The sequence below is a fragment of the Triticum aestivum genome, chromosome 5B, assembly GCF_018294505.1.
Source record: "Triticum aestivum cultivar Chinese Spring chromosome 5B, IWGSC CS RefSeq v2.1, whole genome shotgun sequence".
In the NCBI taxonomy this organism is placed as follows: domain Eukaryota; kingdom Viridiplantae; phylum Streptophyta; class Magnoliopsida; order Poales; family Poaceae; genus Triticum; species Triticum aestivum.
This window is the reverse complement of record NC_057807.1, coordinates 697,156,268-697,169,533: the sequence shown is the minus strand read 5'-3', so window position 1 is coordinate 697,169,533 and position 13,266 is coordinate 697,156,268. Positions and strand designations below refer to the sequence as shown.

The 13,266-nt window shown below is 52.2% G+C and overlaps 2 protein-coding genes across 2 annotated transcripts; both read left to right on the top strand.

The window, feature by feature from the left end:
- Positions 1-4,555: 4,555 nt before the first annotated feature.
- Positions 4,556-6,282, top strand: LOC123117777 (phosphatidylinositol transfer protein 3). The gene is made up of 3 exons (XM_044538457.1): positions 4,556-4,800; positions 5,214-5,509; positions 5,657-6,282. The coding sequence occupies exons 1-3, from the start codon at positions 4,684-4,686 to the stop codon at positions 5,970-5,972; spliced, it is 729 nt and encodes a 242-aa protein (XP_044394392.1). The 5' UTR covers positions 4,556-4,683; the 3' UTR covers positions 5,973-6,282.
- A 2,510-nt stretch (positions 6,283-8,792) lies between these two features.
- Positions 8,793-10,419, top strand: LOC123117776 (phosphatidylinositol transfer protein 3). Its single transcript, XM_044538456.1, has 3 exons — positions 8,793-8,966; positions 9,382-9,677; positions 9,791-10,419. The coding sequence occupies exons 1-3, from the start codon at positions 8,850-8,852 to the stop codon at positions 10,143-10,145; spliced, it is 768 nt and encodes a 255-aa protein (XP_044394391.1). The 5' UTR covers positions 8,793-8,849; the 3' UTR covers positions 10,146-10,419.
- Positions 10,420-13,266: the final 2,847 nt, after the last annotated feature.

Sequence of the window (13,266 nt, the reverse complement as noted above, 5' to 3'; positions counted from 1 at the left end):
ACGCACGTTCCAGCAAACTAACTCCAGTCCTGCGTATGACATGGCCAGGGTAGCCTCCACGTCAACGGCCGAACTGCACCTATACCATGATCGGCGCCGTGCTCTCCAAGTCACCTCCTAGGTCGAGCGGTATCGCCTTCCCGAAGATCGCCGCGATCGCCCTCAACTGCGTCTCTTGGAGGGGCGAGTCAAACACCGTACGGAGCTGATCTAGCGCGTCCTCGGAGACCGCCAGATCCTCAGTATCCAGACCCAGTGCCTTGAGTAAAACCGCTTCCGCAGCCGATACCTTGGACTTCCTATGCCCTATTGAGCAGCCCGACCTGGTGGCGCGCCTCGGTGTGAACGGGTCCTGGCCGGCTCGGACCCCATGCAGACCTTCAAACTCCTTGAGCAGCGGTGGAGCAAGTTTCTTAAGCAGCCCAACACAAAAGGTTTTGACGTTTCCAAGGGCAATGATCTCCTTGTTTGAGAGAGGGGTGCTCAAAGCGCAGACATCTGTCCCTGCTTCCTGAGGTGCAGCGATCCCCAACGCCTCGTCGTGCATGCATGCGCCGTACGTGGTCATCTCAGCGCCAGGGCCCGCGGGTCCCATATCCCGCGTGGTCACGATGGCCAGCTGCTCCTCGACACATGGGTCGCCCAATCCCGAATCCGCCTCGGTCGCAACGCGGAGGGAATCCGCTGCAGGGCCCCCACCATCAGTCGCCAGTGGTGCTGTCGGCCCCCGATCCACCCGCTCCTGTGGCCCCTCCGCCACAAAGCGCACGACAGATGTGTCAGTGCGGACCGTCTCCACCTGGCCCAGCGCGATGAGGGCCGAGTCGCGATTGGCCGTCACCTGGGCGCCAATGGCCTCCTCCTCAGCTGCGAGAGGGCTGATCTCCTCGGGATTCGCCGCCTTTCCAGGTCCCGTCTCGCTGTCAGTCACAGATGCCAACTGCCCTGGCTCAGCCAATAGCATGGCAGCCCCACCCTCCCGCACTTCCTTATCCATCTCCCTTGGCTCAAAAGAAAGCGGATGCGGGCCCGGCACGTGATCGGAAGGAAACTGGGTGTCAGTTGCCTCCGCCTCCTTCTCCGCAGTGGCCGTGGTCAGCCCCACCTGTCGGTCCTTATCCGCGTCGCCAGTCTCCAGCCTCGCCGCCGGCGGCCGTGTCATATCCTGCTGGGCACCACCCTCCGCGGCGCGGTTATGCTCCTGAACCAGCCCCGTTGGGGTGCCAGCGCGTGCCTGCACAGCAGCAGTGACGCCCATCGCCATGGGAGGGATTCGCCAGCTAGACGGACCAACGCGCCCCAGCAGCGCTTGCCGATATGTGCCTCCGTGGTGACCATAGGACGAGCCGCGGTGATCGCGCACGCCCCGCGTCCATGGCAGGACTCTCCACTCTCCTCGGCCGGAAAAATCGTGTGAGTCGTCCGGCAGCCCGCTCTGTCCACTCCCATCAGAGCTGGACGGCCGCAACCAGGTCCCTGGCCCCTCGTGCTCCCTGATCCGACCAATGTGAACCAGAGCCTTGTACTCCAACAGCTGCCGGGAAGTTGGCATCCGTGTCACCGGGCCCTCATCCACCTCCGGCTCCGGCACCCAAATCCGTTTGTCAGCCGGCACGTCGTCGGGATCCACACATCAAGCTCTCATCTTGAACAGAGACAGAGCCTCCCTGTTAGCCGTTTCCGGCGCGAGACTTTCCACCAGGCACGCCGTGCCCAAGATCTCCGTCGCCATGTCCCGAGTCCAGGCGTGGGAAGGGACTCCTTCGATCATGAGATCGACCTGCGTGCGCATCATCCTCGAAACTACCTGGGCCTGCCTCAACCAAGGACGAACGAAAAGCTTGAACCTGCCATGGTCGACAGAACCCGCCGCCAGTATCTTGTTTCTCATCTCCGGCGAAGAACAGACCACAAGAAAATCCTCCGGGTGGTACTTGTGCACAGAAAAACAGTGCCGCGGGATGCGTAGTTCAACCGCGATGGCCTCCGCAGCATCCACGCACGACACCGGCGGCCGGGGACCTCCGACGTAAGCCACCACCGCGAGTTTGAGCCGGCGCTCGAGGTCATCGATCTCCGGGGTGCGGCGGACGATGCAGACGCCTCCTACAGCTGTAGGCGGTGCCTGGCTGAGCCCCACAGGTGCGGTGTCCGCCGGCCTGGCGAGGGCCTCCCCACCGGAGAGGCCTGCCTAGCGACCGGCGACAGCCTGCTCGCAGGCTCTGCCGGCTGCCGCAGCTGAGAGGAGCACGCCACTTTGGCCAAGGCATCCCGCCGGAGCTCTTCCTCCGAGCGAGGGCTGCGCGGGCGCTTGCAATCCGACGAAATGTGCCCCTCAAGTCCACAGTGGATACACAGAGGCTTAAAGGTGCAATCTTCCCTCCGGTGGCCCTCCCGGAAACACTTGAAGCACAGGCCATAGAGATCAGCTGGGACTAGGGCTGCAAACGAGTCGAGTTCGAGCGAGTTGGAGTTGGCTCAGCTCAACTCATATTAAAATTCGAGCGATCTCAAACTGAGTGAAACTCAAGATCGAGCTCTAGAACATGACTCGTGCTCAGCTTGTAATGATCTCGAGTCGATCTCGAGCTAGTTTCGAGCTAAATGAGATGGTAAAAATTAAAAATCTATGGTGATTATTCCAACTAAATAAGGACACAACACGACACAACTTTGTAGGGCAAGAGCTCATCTTGGTCTCTTGGGTGAACTAGCAATAGATGGTGGTCTTCGTGGACGAGAAATAAGAAAACAAAGGTGCATATGCTGGGAAATTTTTGTCCAAAACAACAGGAAATTTAAGACGTAGTCGACAATGTACCATAATTAAACCTAAATCTTCTCTCACTTAACTAACCTTCCACGTTTGCCGGTAAATAAAATGAAGACAAATCATGCACATCATATATGGTAGTAACAAATTATCTTATTTCCATTTAATATATGGCGGGATCATTTAACATAATGGTATCATGTCGAGCTATCGAGCTAAAATTGAGCGAGCCAATATTGGCTCAAGATCGTCACGTTTCTCGGTCGAGCTACATAAACTGTTCAAACTCAACTCGTTTCTTTTCGAGTCGATCTCGAGTCGAGCCAAAAAACGAGTCGATCTCGAGCGGCTCATGAGCCTCGAGCTTTTCTTGCAGCCCTAGCTGGGACCTCCCGCCTCACTGGGGACGACGACAGCGAGCGCGAACGGGGCCCGGATCTGCCCGCCTCCGCCTGCTTCTGCAGCGCCTTGCGCCTGCGCCACATGGCCTTGCGGGAGGGGCCGGGTCTGCGCCAGGGCACCGCCAGGCCCGTCGCCGGAGCAGGTGCGGCCTCGCGCGCGGCGACAGGTGCCCGGGCCGAAGAGCCAGCAGAGCCCGGCGACTCCGAGAGTCCCAACCCGGAGACGATGGGCTGCATCCTGGAAGTCGCCGAGGAGGGGCTTCCACCACCGGACGCCGTGGGGATCAGCTTGCATGGGGGAGGGAGAGGAGCGGGCGCCGGGGCCGGGGCGGCCTCTGGCCGGGGCTGATAGTGGGGTGGACGCCGGGGCCGGGGTGGCCGTCGGCGGGGGAGGGGAGGGGAGGGGAGACTCGTGATATCTTTTGTCAAGAGGATGCCCCCTCTGGCCTCTTGTGTATTTTCTCCACTTGCTTGAAGGAAATTTGTTATGGAATACCCATGGTGCGCACATTCTTCAAACTTTTAGAAACTCATTTAGCAAAAAAAGATATCTACGTGGATACCAAGAACAAGCCTTTCTTTGTGAATGAGACATGCACCATGAAAAAGTGATAAATAACTTTTTATCGTGTTTTTCTCTATGTGGAGTTGTGAGGCCATGAGCATCCACCATATGAATTTTCTTCTTTTTAGAGGATTTCATACTAATTCTATATATAGCCAATGTGAATGCAATTCTATGAAATCAATGATTTAACACATAGAGATATATACAGCTGTCCCGCGGCAACGCGCGGGGACTCATCTAGTCTGACAGCCTCAGCTATCTCATCACTCTCTCTCTTTCTCATCTCATCTCTCTCCCCCTCTCTCTCGGAGTAGCAGTAATGAAAGGAGTGGACAGTTATGTGTAGTTTTGTTTTATTTTGGGTGTACTGTCTCCGTCCGCCATTACCCTTCACTGTTATGTCCCAAGTGGCCAAGTTCCTCATTATAATTACGAAGAAAGTGAGTGTCGTAGGTCCATGTTACTAACGCAACTGGTGAGAGAGAGATGTTACTATGATGATGTTAGTGTCACCGGCGAGTAAATAAATATGTTGATGCTTATGCGCTTCTGCTTTCTGAAACATGGAGCAAAGCACAAGAATCATTTTCATAGATTGAGTAGTCAGCAATCTTGATTTGCAGATCGGCCAGTGTCCTAAGTCCTAACTCCTAACTAAGATTCACGGTCAGGATGTGATGAGCTTTGAAGCTAGGACATTACTCCTAGCAGGTTCAAGTCCATTTCAGCGTCAACCAATCCATCAATATACACCATCAAGAAGTAGATGGGAGTGGGACACCTCACTCACTCACTCACAGCCCAACTGATCAGTGATCACCCTTCTCTCTGCCTCTTACACACCAAGGCCAAGCCTTCTCCCTCTATAAGAACCGATCCATCCTCCCGCCACTCTCTCAACAAAACAGCAGATCGAGCGCCACCATCGCAGCAGACTCAATATGGACTGTGGTACTGATGAGCGCCAACACGGCCATGGCGGCGACGGCGACGCAGCAGAGTGGAAGAAGGTGGCGGAGCTCAGGGAGGTCGTCGAGGCACAGGACCCCTCTGCCAAGGTACCGCAACATATATATCAATCGTCTCCTGATTCCTCCTCAATTTGTCGAACGTACGACTACGTTCAATCACACCGCCGTGATCGACCAGTTCAATCACACACCACCCTGGATGCATAGTTAATTTATTTCCCGGAGAGGATGTACGGCTGGTTCATCAGTCTCTTGTTAGTCCATCTAGCACTTCTATCTCCTTTTTTACGGGAGAAACTTCCGATCTATACATCATCTATCTGTCAAGGCAGTACAAAAAAACACTACAAGTAAAGATTACATCCAGGTTCATAAACCATCTAGCGATCTTGATAGAAGCATCTCTGTGTCGATCATCCTCATATAACCTGCTTTCCAATCACGTATGTCCACCTGAATGATGATTCATTTGTTCATCTATCACTATCGTTCGCGTGCAGGAGGAGGATGACTTCGCGCTGCGGCGGTTCCTGCGTGCCCGGGACCAAAACATCAACAAGGCATCGGCGATGCTTCTCCGGTATCTTGCCTGGAAGCATGTCACCAAGCCCCATGGCTTCATCTCCGACGACGAGGTGCGCGGCGAGATTGCAAAGGGAAGGGACCGCCACCAAGGTTTTGACCGTCTTGGTCGCCCCATGTCGTATCTCTATGGTGGGTGCCACTTCCCTGTCCGGCGTGATCACGAAGATCTCAAGCGCTATGTGGTCTATGTTTTCGACAAAATCTGCACCAGGTATATGCTCCACATATATAGATCAGCCCGTTTTGCATGAATTTAGTGCGCTAACTAGCTACTCCCTCTTATATTTCTTTACGGAGGGAGTAGCTAACAGTTGATAGATCGAGTGGTTAACTGATGGGTTTTTCTCAATCGTTATAGGCTGCCGGCAGGGCAGGAGAAGTTTGCGGCGGTGATAGACCTGAAGGGATGGGGGTATGCGAACTGCGACATCCGGGGATACCTGGCAGGGCTAGACATCATGCAGAGCTATTACCCAGAGCGGCTGGGCCGCGTGTTCCTGATCCACGTGCCCTACATATTCATGGCTGCGTGGAAGATTGTGTACCCCTTAATCGATGACAAGACTAAGAAGAAGTTTGTGTTCGTCGCTGATAGGGACCTTGACGCCACACTTCGAGACGCCATCGACGAGTCCCAGCTCCCTGAGGAGTACGGTGGCAAGCTCAAGCTTTAGGCCTACAATAGTTCACCATCGTCCAAATCCATATGATGATCAATCGATAGCGATGACCATCCGGCATATGCAAATAAGGTTGCGGCGTCCGGCGAGACAGCCCGAAAGAGGTGACAATCCTTGCAAGTGTGGGAGATCAGCTCACCGCTCAGCTACATGTTGTAATTTTTTTACGAAAAAATTGGTGACTCTCATATGTGCCCCGTTATATATGTTTTTTTTCCTGTAAGACTGTTATATATGTTTCAAAAACCAAGCGCTGACATTTCTTGGTGAAACACATCAAAGACACAAATAAAATCATGTTTTATGTTTGACAGTTGCAAATTAATCACGATGGTGTTCTTAAAACCACCCTACCAACTTGAGGAAATTCACACGCGTGCTACCCTCTTTCCATCCTCCTCCCCCACCGACACCTAGATCCGGTATCCCAGGTCGGCCCACGACGCACAAATGGGTAGACTGTCTCGGGCTGCTGAAGAGGAGCAAAGGCAGCATGCTGAGGAGAGAAGAGAGAAGGAACGAGCAGAAGCAAACGAAAGGTTCAAGCTGCTCGAGAAAAAACTAGAGGTAGAACATTCTCTAAATTTGGCCCCATTCATTATATAGCAACGAACTATTCTCACGTGGCTCTACTCTTATAGGCTCTTATGCAATTCAAGGCGGTGGAAATGATGCCCCTCCTCCTCCTCCTCCTCCAGTAGCTTAACCCGATGGAAATGATGCCCTTCCTCCGCCTCAAGATGTTGTATGAAAATGTGAACTTCTATGCGATGTACATGTGTTTTGCAAGTAGTGAACTTCCATAAGTTCACCCTATGTATGAATTTGTGAACTTGTGTGTGATGTGTACTAGTATGAAACATTGGCCTATGTGAACTAGTTTGAGTTATGCTTATGTGAACTACTTTAAATTATGCCTGTGTGTGCGATGTGTTGCTCGATGAATTTCTAGGGGGCTAGGAGCTCCCACATTCATTTGTTATGATAACATTTTCTACATTGAAGATATAGACAGAAAACGCACTCTAGTTGTTTTCAGTTGTAGGGATTAGATAAGAAACAGTTTGACAACAGAAGCAATGGGACACATTTCCGAGAGCCACACTCGGAAACAGAGCCATTCACGAGCGCTGCTCTCAGAGGGGTCGCTTGAGCACTTTAACTACTGTTGCGCGTTCTTTTCCAAGGGCCCCTTTTGGAAAAGGGTCATCTGAGCACTTTAACTACTACAGTTGTGCCACTCTTTTCCAAGAGCTGTAACACTCGATAAAATTTCAACTGTCATATGGGACACTTGGGCCCATAGGTCATGTTTGAAGGTTTCCGTCAATGGTCGTATACCGAGCGGTAAGAAGGAACCTCTCGCTAAAGACAACGCATCATATTATTCTTTTTAAAAAATTAACAAATAATTTGAATGTTTTAGTTTTACCATAGTTTTAAATAGCACACTAAGCATCTTAGCGGCGGACCTCTTCCAAATGCTATAGCGCGCTATAGCGGAGCTATAGCGCGCTATTTAAAATGTTTGTTCCTTTGTTTGGACCAAAGTTTCTTAGCGCAAGATCTTTTGTAAACGCTATAGCGTGCTATAGCGGAACTATAGGCGGGCTATTTAAAACAGTGTGTTTTACTGATAATTGGGACCAGTTGGACCACATGTCAGGTTTGAATGTTTCTGTGACATACTTTTGCTGACCGAACCATCGCGGCTCTTGGTATAGGTAACAGAAAGTGACGGCGCCGTTAGTTGCGAATGGGCATGCCACGTGGCTTCTCTTTGCCGTGTGGTGCTCACAGCGTCTATGCCTCTTGCCGTGCGTTGTTTGTTCGCCGTGAGTTCGTGTCGGCAATGTTAGCTAGTTGCCGTGAAGCCGTGGTTGCCGACTATGGCTCTCGGCATCTGTACGTTTGTCGAGTGCCCGTGCTTTGGCTCTCGGCGAAGAGACACACTCACATCACTGCTCATAGCATCTTCCTAAGCTCTCTCTCTCTCTCTCTCAAGTTATGTGTAGTTTTGTTTAGTACTGTCTCCATCCGCCATTAGCCTTCACTGTTAAGTTCCCAAGTGGCCAAGTTCCTTATTAGGGCATCTCCAACAGCTGTAAGATAGGTGTTGGTAAATCTGCCACCTAGGACATAGTGATGATATGGCATGTAATAAATGTGGAAAGAGATCAAAGTTGTATGTAGAATAACCAACAACCTTTGCACAAGCTCCAAGGTGAAATAGAGAGCAATCACATTTATTTTCTCAACATCTATTGGATAGCTTAGATACAACCCATTGGAGTAGTTGTATGATAGCTTGTTGGTTGATGACATGGACAATTTACCAACAAGACTAACATACAATCTATTGGAGATGCCCTTATCAATAACAAAGAAAGCGAGTGTTGTACGTTCATGTTACTAACGCAACTGCCGAGAGATGTTACTATGATGATGTTAGTGTCACGGGCGAGTAAATAAGTTGATGCGTACGCGCTTCTGCTTTCTGACACATGGAGCCAAAACGGAAGAATCTTTTTCATAGACTGAGCGGTAGCAATCTTGATATACAGACCGGCCAGGGTCCTAAGTCCTAACTAAGTTTCGCGGTCGGGATGTGATGAGCTTTGAAGTTAGGAGATTACTCCTAGCAGGTTGAAGTCCATTTCAGCGTCAACCAATCCATCAATATACACCATCAAGAAGTAGATGGGAGTGGGACACCTCACTCACTCCCTCACAGCCCAACTGACCACCCTTCTCTCTGCCTCTTACACCCCAAGGCCAAGCCTTCTCCAGCTATAAGAACCGATCCATCCTCTCGCCACTCTCTCACCAACACAATATAGATCAAGCGCCACCATCGGAGCAGGGATCAATATGGATTGCGGTACTGATGAGCGCCAATATGGCCATGGCGGCGACGGTGACGCGGCGGAGTGGAAGAAGGTGGCGGAGCTCAGGGAGGTCGTCGAGGCACAGGACCCCTCAGCAAAGGTATCGCATCATACAAGTATATCCCACCCGTAGGTCCTGCATTTTTGGCATCATAAAATATCCATCGTCTCTTGAGATTCCTCGTCAACTTTTTGCCTGACTAAGTAGACTACGTACGCCTCGCCGTGATCGACCAGTTCAATCACACCACACTGGATGCATGGTCAATTAATTTCCCCTTCAGTGAACTGCACGGGTCAACTAGGTTGCTGTGCTAGCTTAATTAGCTGTTAGTGTTTGAGAGGAGAGGACGTACGGGTGGTTCATCAGTCTCTTGTCAGTCCATATCCAACACTCCCATCTTGATAGATGCATCTCTGTCAATCGATCATCCTCATAGAACCTGCCTTCCAATCACGTATGCACACCTGGATGATGATCCAATTGTTCATCTATCGCTATCGTTCGTGTGCAGGAGGAGGATGACTTCGCGCTACGGCGGTTCCTGCGTGCCCGGGAGCACAACATCAAAAAGGCGTCGGCGATGCTTCTCCGGTACCTTGCCTGGAAGCGTGTCACCATGCCCCATGGCTTTATCTCGGACGACGAGGTGCGGGGCGAGATCGCAAAGGGAAGGGACCACCACCAGGGTTTTGACCGTCTTGGTCGCCCCATGTCGTATCTCTATGGTGGGTGCCACTTCCCCGTCCGGGGTGATCACGAAGATCTCAAGCGCTACGTGGCCTACGCTTTTGAGAAAAGCTGCACCAGGTATGGACCCAGATAGATCCATCAGTTTTGCATGCATTCACAGTCTGCTAACTAGCTAGCTAACAGTAGATTGATCGAGTGGTTAACTGATGGGTTTGTCTGAATCGTTATAGGCTGTCCGCAGGACAGGAGAAGTTTGCGGCAGTGATAGACCTGAAGGGATGGGGGTACGCGAACTGCGACATGCGGGGGTACCTGGCAGGGCTGGACATCATGCAGAGCTATTACCCGGAGAGGGTGGGCCGTGTGTTACTGATCCACGTGCCCTACATATTCATGGCTGCCTGGAAGATGGTGTACCCCTTTATTGATGACAAGACCAAGAAGAAGTTTGTGTTCGTCGCTGATAGGGACCTCGACGCCACGCTTAGAGACGCCATTGACGAGTCCCAGCTCCCCGAGGAGTACGGTGGCAAGCTCAAGTTCCAGGCCTACAACAATTTTTCACCATCATCCAAGTCCATCTAATGCTCAATCGATAGCAATCACCATCTGATATATGCAATTAAGGTTGCGGCGTCCAAGGAGCCAGCCCGAGAGAGGTGACAATCCTTGCAAGTGTGGGGATCGGCTCACCGCTCAGCTACTTGTTGTAATTTTTTTATGAAAAAATGGTGACTCATACATGCCCGGTTATATTTTTTTCCCTGTAAGACCATTATATATGTTTCAAAAACCAAGTGCTAACATTTCTCGGTGAAACATATCAAGGACACAAATGAAATCATGTTTTATGTTTTAAGTTGCAAATTAATTACGATGGTGTTCTCGAAACCACCCTCCTAACTTGAGGAAAATCAGAAGCGTGCTACCCTCTTTCCATCCTCCTCCCCCACCGAGGCCACGATCCGGCATCCCATGTCATACCATGACCCGCAATGGGTAGACTGTCCAGTATCTTCTCCCTCCCAAATCCCCGACGGTTGGCGCCCTCCTGAAGTTAGGCACCTGCCCCCCACTAGTAGAAAATAGGGTTTTGGTTGAGGCCATGATAAGGGCATTAATTCAGGTTCATTCACGAACTGGGACCAAAGGGTGCATCAGTCCCGGTTCGTGAGGCCAGGGCGCCGGCCGAGCCTCGGGGGCCATTGGTCCCGATTCGACTGACACTTTTGCTCCCGGTTCCAGATACGAACCAAGACCAATGGACCTCGCTCCTGGTGACGATGCCATAGACCTAGGGTAGGGTCATAGACCTGACCTATACGCCCTACCCAAGGTCACTACCCTAGAATCAAGGACGTTCAAGATATAACAAGGAGTATCAACTGAAGCCATCGAGTGCGATCCACTCGACCAGTCACCTCACTCGGATACCTCCAATTTCGCTCGACCTCGATGGAGTCATTCGACCATTCAGGGAACCACTTGGAGTACAGAAGACCTAGAGCCACTCAGGATGGCAACAGTCAGGCAATCACTCCGTAGTCTTAAAGACCATTGATGACACACTTTATAGCTGGTGTTATCAGTAACGCTCTATCTTAATGTACATCGAACCCTGTAACGGGGGACGGCTGGGGTCCTGGCGCACTCTATATAAGCCACCCCCTCCTCTGGGACAAGGGTTCGCACCCCTTGTGACACACACATCCATATTCCAGTCGACCGCCTCAGGGCACCGAGATGTAGGGCTTTTACCTCCTCCGAGAGGGGCCTGAACTCGTAAACTCGTGTGTACAACCTCACCGTACCTTGGACCTCGCCTCCTCATACATACCCCCCTATTCTTACTATCAGACTTAGTACCACGACAGTTGGCGCCCCCCATGGGGCAAAGCATCTTAGCAACTTCCGGGGAGGTTGTGTTTTCTCCGATCTTCATCAACATGGTTTTCGGCGGCGGTTTGATCATGGGCCGCGAGTTCCGACTCGGTGCGCTCACTTCGTCGCTGACGACTCCTCCTGGCTTCAGGAAGCTCCCCTCGACGTCGAGGCTCTCCCGATCCACGGATCTTCGCAGTTCCGTGCGAGTGCCTGCGGCGTCCTCCTACGACAACCGTCGACTCCGTATCGGTCGGCTTTCACGTTCCCTACTCACTCCGCTGGACAACGCCGCAAGCGATCCGATCGGTCGCGGCTCCAGCGATGGGTGAGGCATGCGATGGCTCGCCAGACAGCCGCCCCCCATGTCCCAGCAATCGAGCCCGGCGAATTTCACTGCGGTCCAGTTGACATGTCGACTGGGTCTGCGGATATTCTTTCCGACAGTGGGAGTGGTGACCCCACGGCAGAAGTCCTCATTGTCGATTCCTGTCGCAGCCCGCCTAGGTTTCGCCGCAGCGGCGGCAACGGTGGCGGTGATGGCGCGTCATTCGACCACGAGGAGTATGAGCCCCAACCTCTCAACTCGCAGTAGAGGGAGGAGCTGCAGCGCCGCAACGTGGAGGCCCTCCAGACCCCCATCATCAGGGAAACCGCCGAGGCTCGGGCCTTAGAGGCGGTGCGCCTGGCCATGTTGGCTGAGCGCACCCGTTTGGAGAATCTCCAACATTCTCTCGACGAACATGCCCGTCGATTGATCTCTGAATCCAGTCGACGTCCATGATAATTGTTTCCTCCTGAACCTCAGGTATTCTGTACACCAATCCAGAATCTTGCAGCAGCTACGCGTATAGCAGAATCTATTCAGCCGTCCCGTTTAGAGGCTGGGAGGGGCTAGGAAAGATCTGAGCGCTGCTCCGAGCAGCAGGAGAGCTGAAGTCCGTTGTTTCCTAGTCACGGAACAGGATCCACAGCAAGTCAGTAAGGGCAGATACAGTCCAGTCGGCACACAGTCCCGGGTCATCTTTGTGGCGCAAAGAGCGTGATCGCCGTCGGGATCGGCACCTGGGAAGAGCTCATGGAGAGTTTGATCGTGAGTACGCTCGTGAGCATCACTGTCGAGTGCCTTCACCCCTTCCGAGGGACGACGGGTCGTACGCACCCCGGCGGTACGATGACAGGCGCCCGTATGGTAATGACCGCAGAGTTCCAGTCGACCCAAGAGAGCATGGGTTTGATGCAAGGTCAGTCCTTCTACAGGGTTTGGTCGGTAGGAACAAAGCATACAAAGAGGGGCTGGATAGAGACAGGTCCAGTGGAAGCAGGGTTCACGTTTCTGGCCCTGAGTGTTTTGGAAGAGCCATCCGAGCCGCTGAGATCCCTCACAACTTCAGACTGGCGACAGACGTCAACAAGTTTACAGGAGAGTCGAATCCCGAGACTTGGTTGGAGGATTACCGAGTGGCTGTGCATATTGGTGGCGGCAGTGATGAGGTGGCCATGAAGCACCTCCCTTTGATGCTCGAAGGTTCTGCCAGAGCTTGGCTGAATCAGTTTGCCCTTGGAAGCATTCTCACTTGGGATGAGTTGGCCCGAGTGTTTACCAGAACATTTGAGGGCACCTGCAAGGGACCTGTTGGTTTGCCGGAATTACAACATTGCATGCAGAAACCGAATGAGACCTTGAGAGATTATATCCAGAGGTGGATCACTCTGCACCACACAGTGGAGAAATGTATCTGATCACCAAGCAGTTGTTGGGGAACGTAGCAGAAATTCAAAATTTTCTACGCATCACCAAGATCAATCTATGGAGAGACTAGCA